Source organism: Anser cygnoides, chromosome 2 (genome assembly GCF_040182565.1).
Source record: "Anser cygnoides isolate HZ-2024a breed goose chromosome 2, Taihu_goose_T2T_genome, whole genome shotgun sequence".
NCBI lineage: Eukaryota > Metazoa > Chordata > Aves > Anseriformes > Anatidae > Anser > Anser cygnoides.
Window position 1 is genome coordinate 48,576,125 of NC_089874.1, and position 15,471 is coordinate 48,591,595.

A 15,471-nucleotide genomic window follows, 5' to 3' on the forward strand; every position below is an offset into this window, starting at 1 on the left:
AACTGGTCAGAAATTAACACTTTTTAAAAAAAAATATTAACATATCTTGAGGGTAGAATACAAAAGATTGTAACTTCCCTTGCCCTCCTCCCCAGCACATCTAATTGGCTGGCTTTAGCTGTTCACCACCAAGCAGGGTGGTTTCCACCCTCCTGCCCCCCACTTCCCCCCCCCTCCAAATTAACTCAGATTTCTAGTCCTCCCCCTCTTACTATGGCAATCTGGCAAGCCAAGGTAGAGCTGTGGGTAATACCAGATGGCAGGACAGTAACACAATAAAACCTTGAGCAGATAAAGCTAGGAACTCCCAACTCATTTCCTTGTTTCTTGCAGCCTTCATTTCTTCAAACATAAATAGTACTTTTGGCAAATTTTTCATCTAGGGAATATATCAGTAGCACCTCTCCCAGACTGGCTACAGAGCCAGTATCATCTAACTGCTCTTTGTGTATTGTTCTGAAAACTCTCCACTTGTACCTGCAAGATTGTTTTGAACAATCCCACAGACAGGAATCTCAAGGGGTAGTGTTACATGTCAAGGATTCCACCTATCTGGGAGCTCCTCAGACTGTGTCAATAGCCAGATCCCTTTTCTCTGAGTTGGGGTTATGCTGGGATCTCATCAGCACTGATTCTACTCCTCTTTCACCTCATGCACCCCTGTTGCAGGCTTCTAAGTCCTTGTCTTGGACTCTTCTGACTCCCAGGTAGCTTATGCATACCCTTTCCTTCAACTCTGACCCCAAAGATGCTCATTTTACAGCTCATTTAACTGTGATATGCTAATTAAAGTAAACAAAAGACTTGCTCTTGATTCTAAGACAAACTCATTGTTACTGCAGAAGCAGAAGAAAAACTGAGCTAGATAAAAATCAGGCATGTTCATCTGATTTTTTTTCTCTCATTAGTCTAGAATGCTCCTTAAGCTCAACGTTGGGGTCCTCTAAGGTGGCTGAGATCCTCCTCTCTGTGCACGGACTCTTCTCCAAACTGAAGAAGTGGTGCTTTCAATGCTTTGCACTTTTTTCTTCAGCTGGCTCCATAGTTAAAAAAGAATCCTCTGCTGAAAAGCACATCTCTTTTCTCTGTCCTTTTTCTCTGATTTTGTGAACGTCTCCCATCACTTTTCAGGCCTCACTGTTTCTATCTAAAAGGACAATAACAAATACTTGATTTCTATAGTCTGCTTCTACAAAATTCAGCTGTTGTGGACTGGTGCTTCTTGCAGATGCATTATAAAAATTATTTTTCCTCAGGCTCTAGCCACTCCATTGTCCCAGGATAGAAGCTATTAGTTAATGGCTCTGCAGTGATAAAAGGCAATGACTACAGAAAGACTTCTACTTCAAATGCATTGAAGCATTAATGATAAATCAATTTCATTACTTCACCCAGAACTCAAGTTACACAGATTCACCAAATCATTACAGATGGTAAGAGTTAGAAAAAAGAAAATGTAAGAATAACAGCAATTCCTGTATACGCTTTAGCATTTATTAGAACATTTCATGAGAAAAGGAGAACAAGGTAAATACTCTTAATTCTTGACAGCCTACATTACAGTTCCAAACTTCTGCTGCTGTATAAACTAGAAAAAATGAATATTTTAGATTCAGTTCATTTTGCAAATACTAGCACACTTCCTACGGGATGTCTAAGTGAAGCCTATTTAGTACTGAAGTAATCAAGAAAATAAGGATCTCTTGTAACAGCACTTCCCTAACTCTAGTAACAGATAGAAGACTTCAAATCCATAGCCTTCCCCTAAGTATTAGGGTGGTTAGTACTTATGTGGCATGGAGACTTACAAGGTTAAGACACAGTACTGAAGTAGGAAAACCCATAAAGAAAAAATGGCATTGATGTCTTAGTTCATTTTAATGAATTCTCTGTATCCTAAGATGACACACTAGTTTTAAAATCTGTTACTGCAAACACTAAGTATAAGAGAGGTTTATGCTATTTTTCACATTTCCAACTTCTCTTCCCAATCTCAAGTGCTTAATGATTATCTATTAACAGGTGCAACCTCAGTGATATTATCTGCAGACACACGGACATTTGCTGGATAATACTGCATTATTGTATAATCTATCTAAACAAGTATGTATCAACACAGAACAAAATGTATCTACACAACTTCTGGGCATTACAACATGGAATAAAAGAAGCCAAAAGGCAAATGGTCACTCTAACCAGACTATTTCAAAGGATTTCAGACTTTCTACCTGATGTGATCTAATACAAACACAAAACAATGACCGATAATTACTTGCACTGCAAGAAAAGCAGTGCTGTATAGTTTACATGCCTTTTAGCAATTTGCAGTGATGTAAACCCTTCATATTGTGGAGAGAAACATGAAGATAGCACAGAATTATGTTAAAATGCCTTGCACAAGTTGAAAGTATCACTGTTCAGCTTTTTACTGACTAGTGAATAAAATATTTAGGGAACTGTAACAGCATACTTTGTTCTTGATGTAAAATTAACCATGTTTAGGTTATAGTTAAAGTGAAGAACACCTTGCTTATTAAACCACCAAATTCTACAGGAACTTGGCAAAAGTAGTATCATACCCAGATGGAGAGAGAATTGCTTTGGAAAATAATATTCCCGACAAAATGAAAAAGTTTTTTAAAAAATCCTGCTGCTATTTAAATTTGATAGTTTTGAATTGAAAAAAAAAAAAAACACGTTTTAAGGATATGAATTCTACTGAGAAGCAACATATATTCAATTGTTTAAGAATACTATTCAACAAAAGTAGTTCAGATGTTCTCTCCAAAAAGAATCATCTTGGGAGAAGCCAGCAAAACCCAGTGACATACAGCCAGTTCGTTTGAAATTCAGCTATGGCACCTGTCATGTAAGATTTCAGGGGGAAAAAGAAAAGAACTAGTGATAATACTGAAGTTTATAAGAATGAGAACGTTGTCACTGCCCACACAATAATAATCACCAGCATACTCCCATGCTAACTTCATTCTTTGGCTGCAATTATGAGCAGGCTGCTCCTGGAGGCCAAGGAAGCGTTGACATCACAGGCTAGAGAGCACAGCCAGCTCTCTGAGGACAAGTGCCAGGGATAAGATGTGTGAACTACAACATTGGGCACATTTGTCACTTACAGTTGCTGGAGTGGTCCATCTACACTTTAACAAACTGTCTTGAGGCTAACCCAGGCAGTAGGGCAGTCGCCAGTATAATAAAGCTAGTTGCTTTGTGCATTAATTCTGTACCAAGGCTTGCTTGGAAGGGACAGAGTTTTAAGATTGTATAATTAGTCTCTCTAAAAGACTCGAGGATAAGGATCTCTATTTTAGAGGAGAAAAAAAATTGCAATAGAAACTTAGCAGCTTGACACTTTTAGCAAGCATGCAGAAGCTGTGCACTTCCTCCTTGTAGGAAACAGAGAAATAGAAGACCCATTTCAGTCTCATGATCTAAATGTGAACCAGCACCTCAGTTAATTTTAGCTCTAGTTAATAGTCTAAATGTGTGAAAGTTTACACTCTCGCTGTTCTCTCCTGTAACTTTTTTTCTTATCCAGTTAACGATCCGATGCTTTCCAAAATGCATGTTTCTCTTTAATTAACAGATATTGCATTAGGCCTTTGTAATACCTCATCGATCAGCAACTCAAAGCATTTAGAATCCTAGAATGGTTTTGGTTGGAGGGGGCCTTACAGATCATCTGGTTCCAAACCTCCCCCTGCAATGGATAAGGACACCATCCACTAAGACCAGGTTGCTCAAAGTCCCATCCAACCTGGCCTTAAATGCTTCCAGGGAGGGGGTGTCCACTTCTCTACGCAACTTATTCCAATGCCTCACCACCCTCACAGTAAAGAATTTCTTCCTTCCAATCTAAATCTCTTTTAGTTAAAACTCCTTGTCCTATCACTACACTTGCTGGTAGAGTCCCTCTCCAGCTTCCCTGTAGGCCTCTTTTAAGTACTGGAGTGCCACTGAAAGGTGTCTCCAGAGCCTTTCTTCTCCAGGCTGAACAACCCCAACTCTCTCAGACTGACTTCACTGGAGAGGTGCTCCAGCCCTCTGATCATTCAGAATCTATAAGCAGCAGCTACAAAGTAAATGACATCCTTCTGTGATTTCTCCTGAGATTATCTCTTGTGCTACATATCAGTGATGTGTGCTTGCAGCCTTAGAACAAGGACCTTCAGCTTAAACAACTGAATAAGCACACCTTTGTTTCCCTATTGATTTATGCATCTCTCAACATACAACAAGGTATACTTGTATTTCTCAGTAATCTTTCAGGATAATTTTGAGAGGTTGATTTTGTTTTAAGTGGGAATAGAACACCAATTTGAGTATCGGAACATCCCCCAGCACAGTGGATTTCCATTCTCTTTCCTTGGGCATCGATTAAATTTCTACACTACTAAATTTCTCAACTATTTTACAAAGGAGAAAAAAATCAGGATACAGCCCTGACAAACATTATATTATATATACATATGTGTGTATATATATATATACACACAAAACAAAAGGGGATTTGAGAAAAAAATACTAAATCTAAGAACCGTATTGATCCCTGAAAACTAGCTTATCCTGAACCTAAGCCCTTTCCATCACAGCACAGACAGTGGCATTTTAGAGGATTAATCATGCACCTGCATCATTTACAGTACTTCACTTGCACCTTACTTTCTGGTTAAACAAAAATCCACATTTAAAGAGTTGCCTGCTTTAAACAGCCTTTTCCTCATCCACCGGGCGGGTCACCTGGTCACAGAAGGCGATGAGGTTGGTCAGGCAGGACCTGCCTTTCATGAACCCAGGCTGGCTAGGCCTAATCCCCTGGTTGTCTTGCACATGTTGTGTGATTGCACACAAGATGATTTGTTCCATCACCTTTCCTGGCACCGAGGCAAGGCTGACAGGCCTGTGGTTCCCCAGATCCTCCTTATGACCCTTCTTATAGATGGGCATCACATTAGCAAGTCTCCAGTCATCTGGCACCTCTCTGGTTGACCATGACTGCTGGTAAATGGTGGAAAGTGGCTCGACAATCACATCCACTAACTCCCTCAGCACCCTCATGAAACAATTACCAGAAATCTTATGATCAAGTGAAAAGTCTGATGCCAAACAAGTGTTAGATTAGACCTGCAGAGATATGAAATTATTCACAATTTCCCTGTTACGGGATCCAAGCGCTGAGTACCTTGGGACACATCTGAGGGCCAGCAGACCGAGTATTCACCTGTGGTGCTTCCTTGTCCTTACCTCTTCTCCACCCAAATACATTTCAAATCATTTGGAAAAAAACAGCTGCATGCTGGACGAGTGTTTACAACAGTACTAGAGCACAACGATGGGCAGACAGTTAAATGACTTGCTATAATATTTACTTTTCCCATCCTTTTCATCACCCATTATCTTAAATATCACTCAAAATAATTTGGTGCTTCCTATTGTTTTCCAGATCCTTCTAGCACCCCTTCATTTTCCCCAGCTACCATAGCTTCCTTCTGGAAGAAGGAAGCAGCTTTTGTGATATATGGCATTTGTAACGTGTTCCTAGTCCGTAGCTCATTTCTTCCAGCGACAGCAACCACAGAGAGAAGCAAAACTATCTTTTCAACTGGACGTGGAACAGCACAAGGTAAACCAATTACATGCTTCCCAGGTGTTGAGATACCAATCATAATCAATCATCACATAGTCTCTAGTGTTTTACAGACTGATGCATCAGCTCTCACAGTAAAAAAAAAAAAAAAGGACCAAAGCTAAACAAACATGGGCTATTCATTAAGATGTGATACTAACAGATCGATCTTGGTAACCCTCCTGAAAATTTGAACCACTTCTCCCTGCACAACTATACATGCCAGAAGAGCATGTAAAAGACAGAAAACAAGAAATGCTTCATGCAGTCTGAAAAGCCTTCTGAAGTCTTATCTGTCCTCGATCTGAATTTGGGAGGCTGGGGGGAGGAGTGTTCCTTGCAGAATTCTGGAAGGCAGAGAGTTTTCTCAAGGGCTGATTAAAGTTTCAGATCAAAGTCCTACAGAAATCAAGGAACACAAACATCCACTGGCTTTCTTTCCAGGTGAAACATTCCTTTTGTTCATCTGGACTTCTCTAGCACCCTTCTGGTTTCAGGCCCATATTTTTGTATGTGGATAAAGTAAATTTCAAAGAACATACAGCACTGAAAACACTGAGATTATTGTAATAAATGAATCTGACTATGACACTACAGTAAGAGAAGTGAATAAATGAATCACTATACTTCCAGCTTTCCATTTTTTTCAGTGCAGCTGCAGCTCACCTACCTAAAACTGAAGATAATTATGAACTGCTTTGTTCTTGGTTCCTGTGTGAATGTTCACATAGTATTCCTGCTGTCCATAAAATCATAAGGCACAGTAACAGTCGCCTGAGAGATATATAGCCAGATAAAAGGCCCTCACTGTAAAGTTGTTACTAGCAAGAAGTACCATCCTTCCAAAAACCAAACCTATCATTTCTTGGAACAATCTAAATTCTAGCTGATTCAGGGCTAGAAATAAAATGCAGCTTTGCCACAGTCAGATGGGTTTTTAAGATTACATTATCATCAAGCCTAATACATATGAAATATTGTAGTCAACATTTGACTTACCTACATAAAACAATATTTTAAGTAAGAAAATATTTGTAGTTTACAGATTAACTCAGCTTTGTTCAAAATTAAAACTGAAAACAAAAGCATGTTTTTATACATCAAAATTCTGCTGGGCTTCTTGTTTTCCCAGACAACCATCCTAAACAAGAACTTAGTTTACTGAGAACTGACTTTTGAATCTGCATTTTTCTGAATAATTGAGAACCGATTGGGTCACCTTGAAGTCTTCCTGAAGGCTGCAAATATAACTATTACAGATAGCCAAGAGAAAGCTTTCTAACATAAACGTTATCTGTTCAGTGTAATTGGATGCTTTGAGGTTAATACTGTCATTGCTTTCTAAGAACAACAGAAACAGTATGATTTTATCTACAACAAATCCAAACCTTTTAAAAAAAAGACAAGTAATGTGCTTACACGCTTGACAAATATGTCATGTAAAAACGTAATTTCTGCCTCTCCATCAAAATATTTTTACCAAAAAGTTTCTATTTTTCATTCCTTTAAGAGCTGCTGAAGAAAATAAATATGCTTTTTTATTTAACAACCTCAAAGCACTTAAGCTCAAATTCAGTCAACTAAAAGGTTAAAAAAAAAGAAACTATAGCATATTTTCACGTACAAAGCTCTATTATGGCATATTTTCAAGTACAGAGATCTAGGGTGTCTCTACTTTTTGGTATAATAAAATTCTTACAAACAACATATTATAGGGGTACAGCTAACTGCAGCACTGCTCAGAAAAAAGCCATGAGGCCAACTGCAACCATTTGTAACTCCAACTTACTGATCATTTCAGATTCACTTTCTGAAATATTTCTCTCACTATTTACTTGATATCCACACACACACACTGTGTACCAACAAGACTAATCAGCAGCTGGAAACACAACTGTAATTTAACCTGGAAATTAACAGAACTTGCAGGAGATATATTTTTAGTAACAGCTTGAAAATTTAGGCCATTAAATTCATTAACAAGCTTGCAGATATTCATATTTCATCTACTTAATTGAGTGCTCGTATAAAAAACTAACCCATGTGCATATTTCATTATATAACCAATTTTACCATTCAGTGATGCTCTCATAATTTAAGTAATTTCCCATTAGAAATTTTAAAATATAGCAAGGTACTGCAATGTACCAACATTTAAACTATCAAAAAGAAACACAAAATGTGGTTACTGTATACTTCTGATAGAGACTATCAGAAATGATAAAACTATTAGAAATGATAAAACTAGGACACAACACTGAACACATAGCTAAGTTTAAATGGAGTATCTGAGTTGACTTACTGTTGCCCTATTGACATTGTATGTAGGGAAGAAATACATTTGACATTGATGCATATGAACCTTACGGCTGATTAAAGACAAAATACAGAAATAGAGTTTTACTTTGGACTATTATTCAATCCACATTCTTATCTTGTGGATTAAATGTACATTAGCAACTGGAGCACAGCAGGCAAGATCTTGCAGCTAAATCCCAGCTTACATTCACCTAAAGGAACTTGTTTGTGCACGGGACAGACCCTTTGAGATACATACCAAAGCACGGTAAGCAGTGACAACCACTTGCTTCAAAGGCACACTACTCCTGACCTGAGCTAAAATATCAAAGTAGATAGGACCTTTAAGTACCAAAGTGCACTCTTGCCAACACTGTTTGCTCCTCCTGAGAGCTGTGTGCTTACCATATACAAAGACATAGTTACTTCACTTATTACTACTTCTTTCAAACATTTGCTACAGTTTCTTCTCTGATTTATTTTTGAAGAAATTTGAATGAAAGAAATACATCCACACAACTCTGGCATCACTGCTTTAATTCACCAAGAATCCCTACTCCCCACCCAGTCATGTCATCATCATTAATCCGCCTTTGGATTACACCAACTTGGAAGAGTGACCATACAAAAATCACTACATCTGAGACTACCCAAGCGTGAAATGAAAAACAACCAATACCTCCACAGAGAAAAGAACCTACATTTTGTAATGTCCCTTACAAACAGAAAGCTATTATAATTTTCTGAACAAAGCAAAATTTTTATATTATACTTGATTATAATGCTGGCTGGTCATGATGTTAGTACATTTGGAATATGGATTATTATATTAATGAAATCACAGTTGAAAATGTGATTTGATGGCGTATAAAGGAGCCTAATTCTGCACAGCTCAAGTGATAACTCATCAAGCAGCAGTGGTACAAAACTTTCCTTTTCTTTTTGGAGCTGAATGGCATATAGAAATAAACCAGAAGATTCTTCAAAACCAACTGTGGATTGAGTTATAGCCCCATTACTGACAAATTTATTTTATGCTTCGCTTTTTTTTTTTCTCCTCTGAACAGGTGGATATTTTAAACTATGATTTATTAGTTTTTAGACTTGCCCACAAAAACTTTTCCGTGCAAGTTTAAAAAATTTAATTCCTTTAACTTAGGAATAGAATGAAAAACTTATTTACCACAGCAGCAGAAGTAAATTAAACACAAAAGCTGAAAAATAAAGATGGGGGTGGGAGGGGGGAGAACCACACAAACCAGCTCTGAAGGTTTTAAGATATTAATAGCAAGATAACTTCTTTTTAAAAAACAAGCAAATAAGTATATATCTCAATCTCATATCTCAAATATCTCCCTGCAGAACAGTTTTCTCACAGTATATAAGAGCAAACAAAGAAGAAAAACATTTTTCACTGATAATAAAAAAAGAAAATACAAAACTCAAATTTAATTTTTATTAGCGTTTTCTACTCAGCCTTCCTGAAAATAAATGTTTAGTGCCAAGAACCTTTTATAACACTATTTGTGGCAGGTCTCCAATATAATTTCTTTCAAATTTTGTAAGCTTTTTCTTTCCTTATTTATTTATTTTAAGAAATTTAACACTCCTTAAGAAATCAGTTTAGTCAGGCATGCCTGACTTTTTCTTGATGGGTAGCTTTAATATCAAATAAAACAGCACCACACATTTATGTTCCTTACACCACATCTACCTCAACATATACCTACCAATAACTTTCAGCATCTTTTCACCTACCTGTGGGGTTACAAAGGCATAGAAAACCCAGTCCTCTGCACCCTCACTTAATACTGGTAAAACAGTGATGCAAAAACCTCACAAAAGTAGGTTGTACTCATTTCTCAACCCAGCATTTCTGTATGATTTAGTTAGCCCCTTAAATATAACATACCATAGCTATACCTCATAGTTTTGAAGAAGGAAAAAAACCCTCTAGTTTTATAGCACATTTATGACCTAATTTAATATTGAGAAAAATTTGAAAAAAAAATCAAGCATTTGCCACAGAAGGACCTACAGAGACTATCACCTTTCTGTTAGCAAAAACTTTCTAGGAAGGTTATGTGGAACAGCACAGCAAATTTGGTATAATCTTTTCACAGAAATCAATTCTGAATTCTTCTATGAAAGGAAATTTATAAAGCATTACAACTCCTGTGCATCTAACAAAGACAAATAAATGAGTTAGCCAAAAGACGTATTTCAGGCACAGCAAAGTAGAAAGAATATTGTTATTCTTCAGGGTAAAATTCATGTTGGATCTTCCATATGGTTATGGTACTTAAATAAGACACAGACTGAAAGATTAACTGTCTTATAAGAGACAAATGACAAGTAAAACCAAGGAAAGCTTTAAATGATGTAAATCATTTCATAAGAGGAAATTCTTCTTGATTTGTTAAGAAGTCTGTACATTTGCCGTTACAATGACTCAAGTCTACTGAGCAATATATTGCAAAATTGAAATGCGAAAGTCTTTCAGGCAGTTAATATGATTATTTTTCTGTTTTACACAGGTATGATGTAACCCTTCATATCATCAAAATGGGATTTTAACAGCCATATTTTAGGGCAAACATGCATACAAATTTAGACTTATGACATTCAAATAGTCCTTTTTTCTGCACTAGAAGTCTTCAAATAGATCTGCAAAAAGGAGCACTGGGTTAGCCAACTGCAACATTGCTTACACTTGCAAATGAAACAATCTATTCTCTATATTTTTGTAAGAATGGAATACAAGAATTATTATTATTTTTTAAAGTATGTTTGTGGTCAAATGGCACCCTTAAAAAGAATAAGAAATCTAGTTTAAAGATAGTAAAATGGATGATGAAAAGAAGCATGCATGCAGGTGGATGCAATTTTAAGAGTAAGACTTCCAGCTTTCTTTTGATTCTTTTCTGCTTTTTAAGTTCTCCACCAATGATTATAAAATGAATCCAATATAACAGCTGAGTTTGTCAGTGGCTTGTCTAGACATTTGCAATTATATTCTAATATTGTTGAAACTTTCCTGCTACATAAATAATTCATTTTTAAAATAAATGCGTAAAGATACCATTAAAATAACTTGTCAGTATATACTGTATCATAAAGATTGCTCTGGGAAGGAAATCACTTAAAAAGTTTGGAGAGCATTTCACTCTGATCAAATCTATTTTTCATAAACCAAGAGACAAAACGGAGCATGGGCTGTAACTACCTTTTTCGTAGCTATGTTTTTCAAGTATAGCTAACCCTATGCACGGTTTTCTTGTAAAAATAATTTTTTGTGCCTTGAAGCAGAGAAGTATTAAGGAGTGAGATTTTACCCTAGTACATGTAGACATTCATATTAGGTCAGAATCACTAGAATCCTAGTCTGTTCTCGATTAGAGTACTTATAAGTTTTTCCAGCAGGAAATACTGGGTATGAAATACTTTACTGATCATATGAAGTGTTAATAAGGATGGCCTAACACATGCCTAACAAACTTTTTGGAGAAACACACATGCTTGGAACTTGGATGTATTTGGTCAACTTTCATCAGGGACTGAAAAAAGCACAGACTTGATCCATAGGCTACCTGTTACCCGAGATCCAACACTCCAAAATCAAGGGTTAACAAGCCACAAGCAGTTCTTTCCAAATAATGAAGAGTTTTTTTGTTTTGATTTTTTTTTTGTTTTTTAAATAGAATTTTCTCTCCTCAACTCAAGAGGCTGAACCATTTTTACTAAATTTTTCCAAAAGCAGTGAAGTGTGAAACAGAAAATCTAGAAGTGTTTTAGCTCTACCAGTTTATGACTGGCAAAGACACAAGCTGCTGAAGTGGAGTTATGTAAGAAAAAAGTGTCGGGCAACTGAATGTGACTGATCCCACCTATTAAAATGTTTATCTGAAGACCATTTCTGGAAGGACTAATGTCTTCAATCGTAATTATCATCTTCCAAAATTTCCCTTCTCTCCAGTTTGTTTTTTAGATCTTTAAGCTAAATGCATCTAAGAAGGACTGGGAGTCTAACGGGCTTTTAGGCATGACTACATTGTGTATCTGATTAGTACAACAGCAAAAAGTTTGGTTAGATAAGTATTTTAGATCTTTGCCCCATGTGAAAAAGTGTTTTTTTTTTTTTTTTTAAACAGGTTGCAATTTAATAATTCTGCAGCAACTCTTTGCTACCTACCTCCTCACACTACTAGACATGGTTACAAGACATAACTGCACGTATATCAGGAAATATTTTGGCAGTTTTATAGCCATATGTATTTTATTGCAAGCCTAAATAAGGACAATTAGGACTATTATTCTGAGAACACTAGTACAAAAGAACACGAGTACTTGGGGTGAAGATGGGCATACAGCATAGATCCTTGAATAGAAAGTTTTCTTTATGAGAAAGTGTGTATAAAAACACAAAAGATTTCTGAGCTAAGAAAAAAAAAAGGATAACGATAGCTTTCAAGTAAGCGTTCTTAAATAGAAACATATACTTAATATTTACAATGGAAATTCATTCAATAATGGTAGTTCCCTGATAGTTAAGTACAGAAACAAATTATGTTTTGCATGCCCAGAGGCCTCTTCCTTCTTAGAGCCTTCAAAATCACTTTCAAACAGAAGTGACATTAACGTTCTGCAGAACATCCTGCTCATGTGAAAACAGCAAGTTGTGCTGCCAACAGAAGCACTTGTCTTTAGAAGCTGATCCTGGATTTCAGTCTGGAATGTTTCACCATTATTTCTGGGAAAAAAACCTAGCTGAAGCTGCAGTAATTTTTTAGTTGCCTATGTACACTACATACAAAGAATGTTTACTTTCAAAGTGTTAGAAATGCAAGGAATTTCAGCCATTTAAACATACTCTTAGCTTGTCTGAACTATAGTTATATTCAGATTAAGTTGTACCACCAGGGAACACAAAAATTTTCCAGTTTGGAATACACATACTGAAATGCACACATTTGGCAAAAAGGAAGGTGGTAGAAGTTTCAATTCTTGATGTTTTTTGAAAATTTATTTTTGTTTTATAGACTTTGGACACATTAATAGCTAAAATGCGAACGTGAGGGTGATTAAAGCAAGTTGTGAAACAATGATTTAAATCCAAGGGTAGATTTACACAATTAATAGTTGGGGTGGGCCTTTGCAATAGGCCTGTTTTTTCAATGTGGCAAGAGGTGATGGTGTTCATGGTAACAAATAAATTGCAACTCCAGACTATATGACAGAGCAGAAATAACTGAAAATTACTAAATATAATTTCAGCCTTGTTATTCTCCTAACACCTCAAGGATGCCAAATTTCAGAACAGAAACTTCTGATCTTGCTGTATGCTTGTATAGCACTTAGTTTTTAGAAACGTGGCCCCCAGAAACTGTAACTATTATTTGTGTTGGAATGGACGAAGCTCTTGGTTATTTCAATCCTGCTGTTTAACGACTGTTCTTACATCATCTCTCTGGTACCATTACCACATATAACAGATTGACTATAAAAACATCAGTTCAAGACTTCAAACTTAAAATGGAATTAGGATGACAGACTCCTTTCTACCAAGCAGAATTTCCTGCCTAGGAAGCATACAACATCAACACCTGTATCAGCACTTTGTGAGCTGAACTCCTGTTTAGTTAGATCTTATTGTTCAGAAGGCAGTAACTTCTAACTTGGACTGTGGTACTTGCTTTAATCTTTAAGCAGATGGCTCCAACTTATCACATGAATAGCCCACAAAAGTCAAAATAATATAAATAAATCACTTAAAACCTACTACTTACATTACCCACTATTAAGGAAGAACTATTAGTTCATTTAAGCTACTGAGCTTAGATTCTTACAACAGAAAACAGTATGATTTCATACAGATAAGTGAGCAGAAAAGCTACAGTGCATGTCTTTGTGTTTTTAATGCTTGGTGGTACAGGATGATGATCCCAGCAATTCTAAATTAAAACTGATACGATCTTCATCTTACATTGTCTTCTATATATTGTCAGGCTTAAAAACTTAAGGAGTTGCAGATTGAGAACCTTTCCGCAATGTATTTAAAATAGGCATTTATTTCATCAAGTTCTAGTTTACCAGCAAATTGGTTTCATAGCCATTGTTCAAACAATCAACAGTGGGACAGTAAAATCATTTTTGCAGAGGAGACTAGTAAGTGCAAATGAGTTTCTAACCTAATTTTTATGAATTTCCCACCAAAATCTCTCAAAAATTCCGAATTAAAAAAAAACCAATAGCTTCTCAAAACTGTACTTAATATTTTACTCAAAGTAACTCTACAGACGACATTGTCCCAAATCTGATTAAAGATCAAGACTATTTTAAAATAAGCACAGGTTAGTGATCTTCAGTTCTTTCAAAACAGATGAGATCCTGGTTCTCAGTAGATATTTATTACAACCATTTCTTTAAAACAATCCCCAAATATTGCAGAGATAAGCAGGGCAATTTCAACTAGCTACCAAAAAAAGTTACCTGCATACTTAACAGCAACAAAGATTGCATTGTCAAAAAAACACAATAATGCAGGAACACAGTGAAACATAATTAATGCTTCTTTTTACATTTGAAAAAACTCATACCTGGGTACACTGCTTGTTAAGCTTTTTTCACTTGATGACGACGATGACGATGATGATGATCCAGGTCTCTGATCTGTTTTCATTCCTATAGTCTCTGTTGCACTAATCTGAGGTTTTTCACCTTCCTTCTCTGGCTTTTTTTTTTCACTATCACTTTCATCACTGCCTTCTCCTAAGATGTCATCAACCTGCCAAAGAGTAAAGAGTCAGTGCATCCTCTAACAGAGTATAATATAATTCTTCTGTATTTACTAGATAGCTCTTAGGTAATCATTACGAATATGCTTCAAATTTTCTTGACTTTCTCTTCGAAAATTCATATTAAACACCAATAGTTTGAATGAAGTTTCTGTAACAACTCTAGCAACATTCTATTCAAATTAAGTATTTTTAGTCTGCTTAACTTGATAGGTGTATATATATACTCACGTACATGATACAGTTACATTTGAAGGCATTTGCACTTAACTATAGTAATACTGAAGCTGTAAACAATAAACTATATTAATTTCTAAATGGACAGCATTTGTAACAGAAAGGGATAGATATTTTATACTAAAATTTATATTATAACATATATGAACAACCACTTGTGCAAGGCAAATTAAAGTCTCTAGCTAATAACTATTCTTATATTTTCAGATATTTCTAGATAGATATGTAACTTTAAAGAAGTGTATTCCTAAATACTACAGTACTAATGGAACTGAACATAATGAATCCTGCTGTAACCAATTTGTCTGCTTATGCTAATTAATAAATGCAAATTTATGAAAATGTTTATGTATTTCATTAAGCAATTATTTGGCCTTTGTTTCCAAAAAGTTAGCATTGGATTTCATACTCTTCCAAAAACATGTTACTTTGCTCTGTCAGGTCCAGAACTGCTGAAACTAACACTAAAAGCAAATCATACTCATGATCCACCCTGCTGAG

The 15,471-nt window shown here is 36.0% G+C and overlaps 1 protein-coding gene across 1 annotated transcript in view; it reads right to left on the reverse strand.

The window, feature by feature from the left end:
- The window catches only part of CTDP1 (CTD phosphatase subunit 1), a 94,948-nt gene that overhangs the window by 11,542 nt on the left and 67,935 nt on the right, over positions 1 to 15,471 (reverse strand). The window contains exon 12 of the mRNA XM_048075811.2: positions 14,536 to 14,723. Coding sequence (XP_047931768.2) covers positions 14,536 to 14,723 — 188 coding nt within the window. The remainder of the gene's footprint in view (positions 1 to 14,535; positions 14,724 to 15,471) is intronic.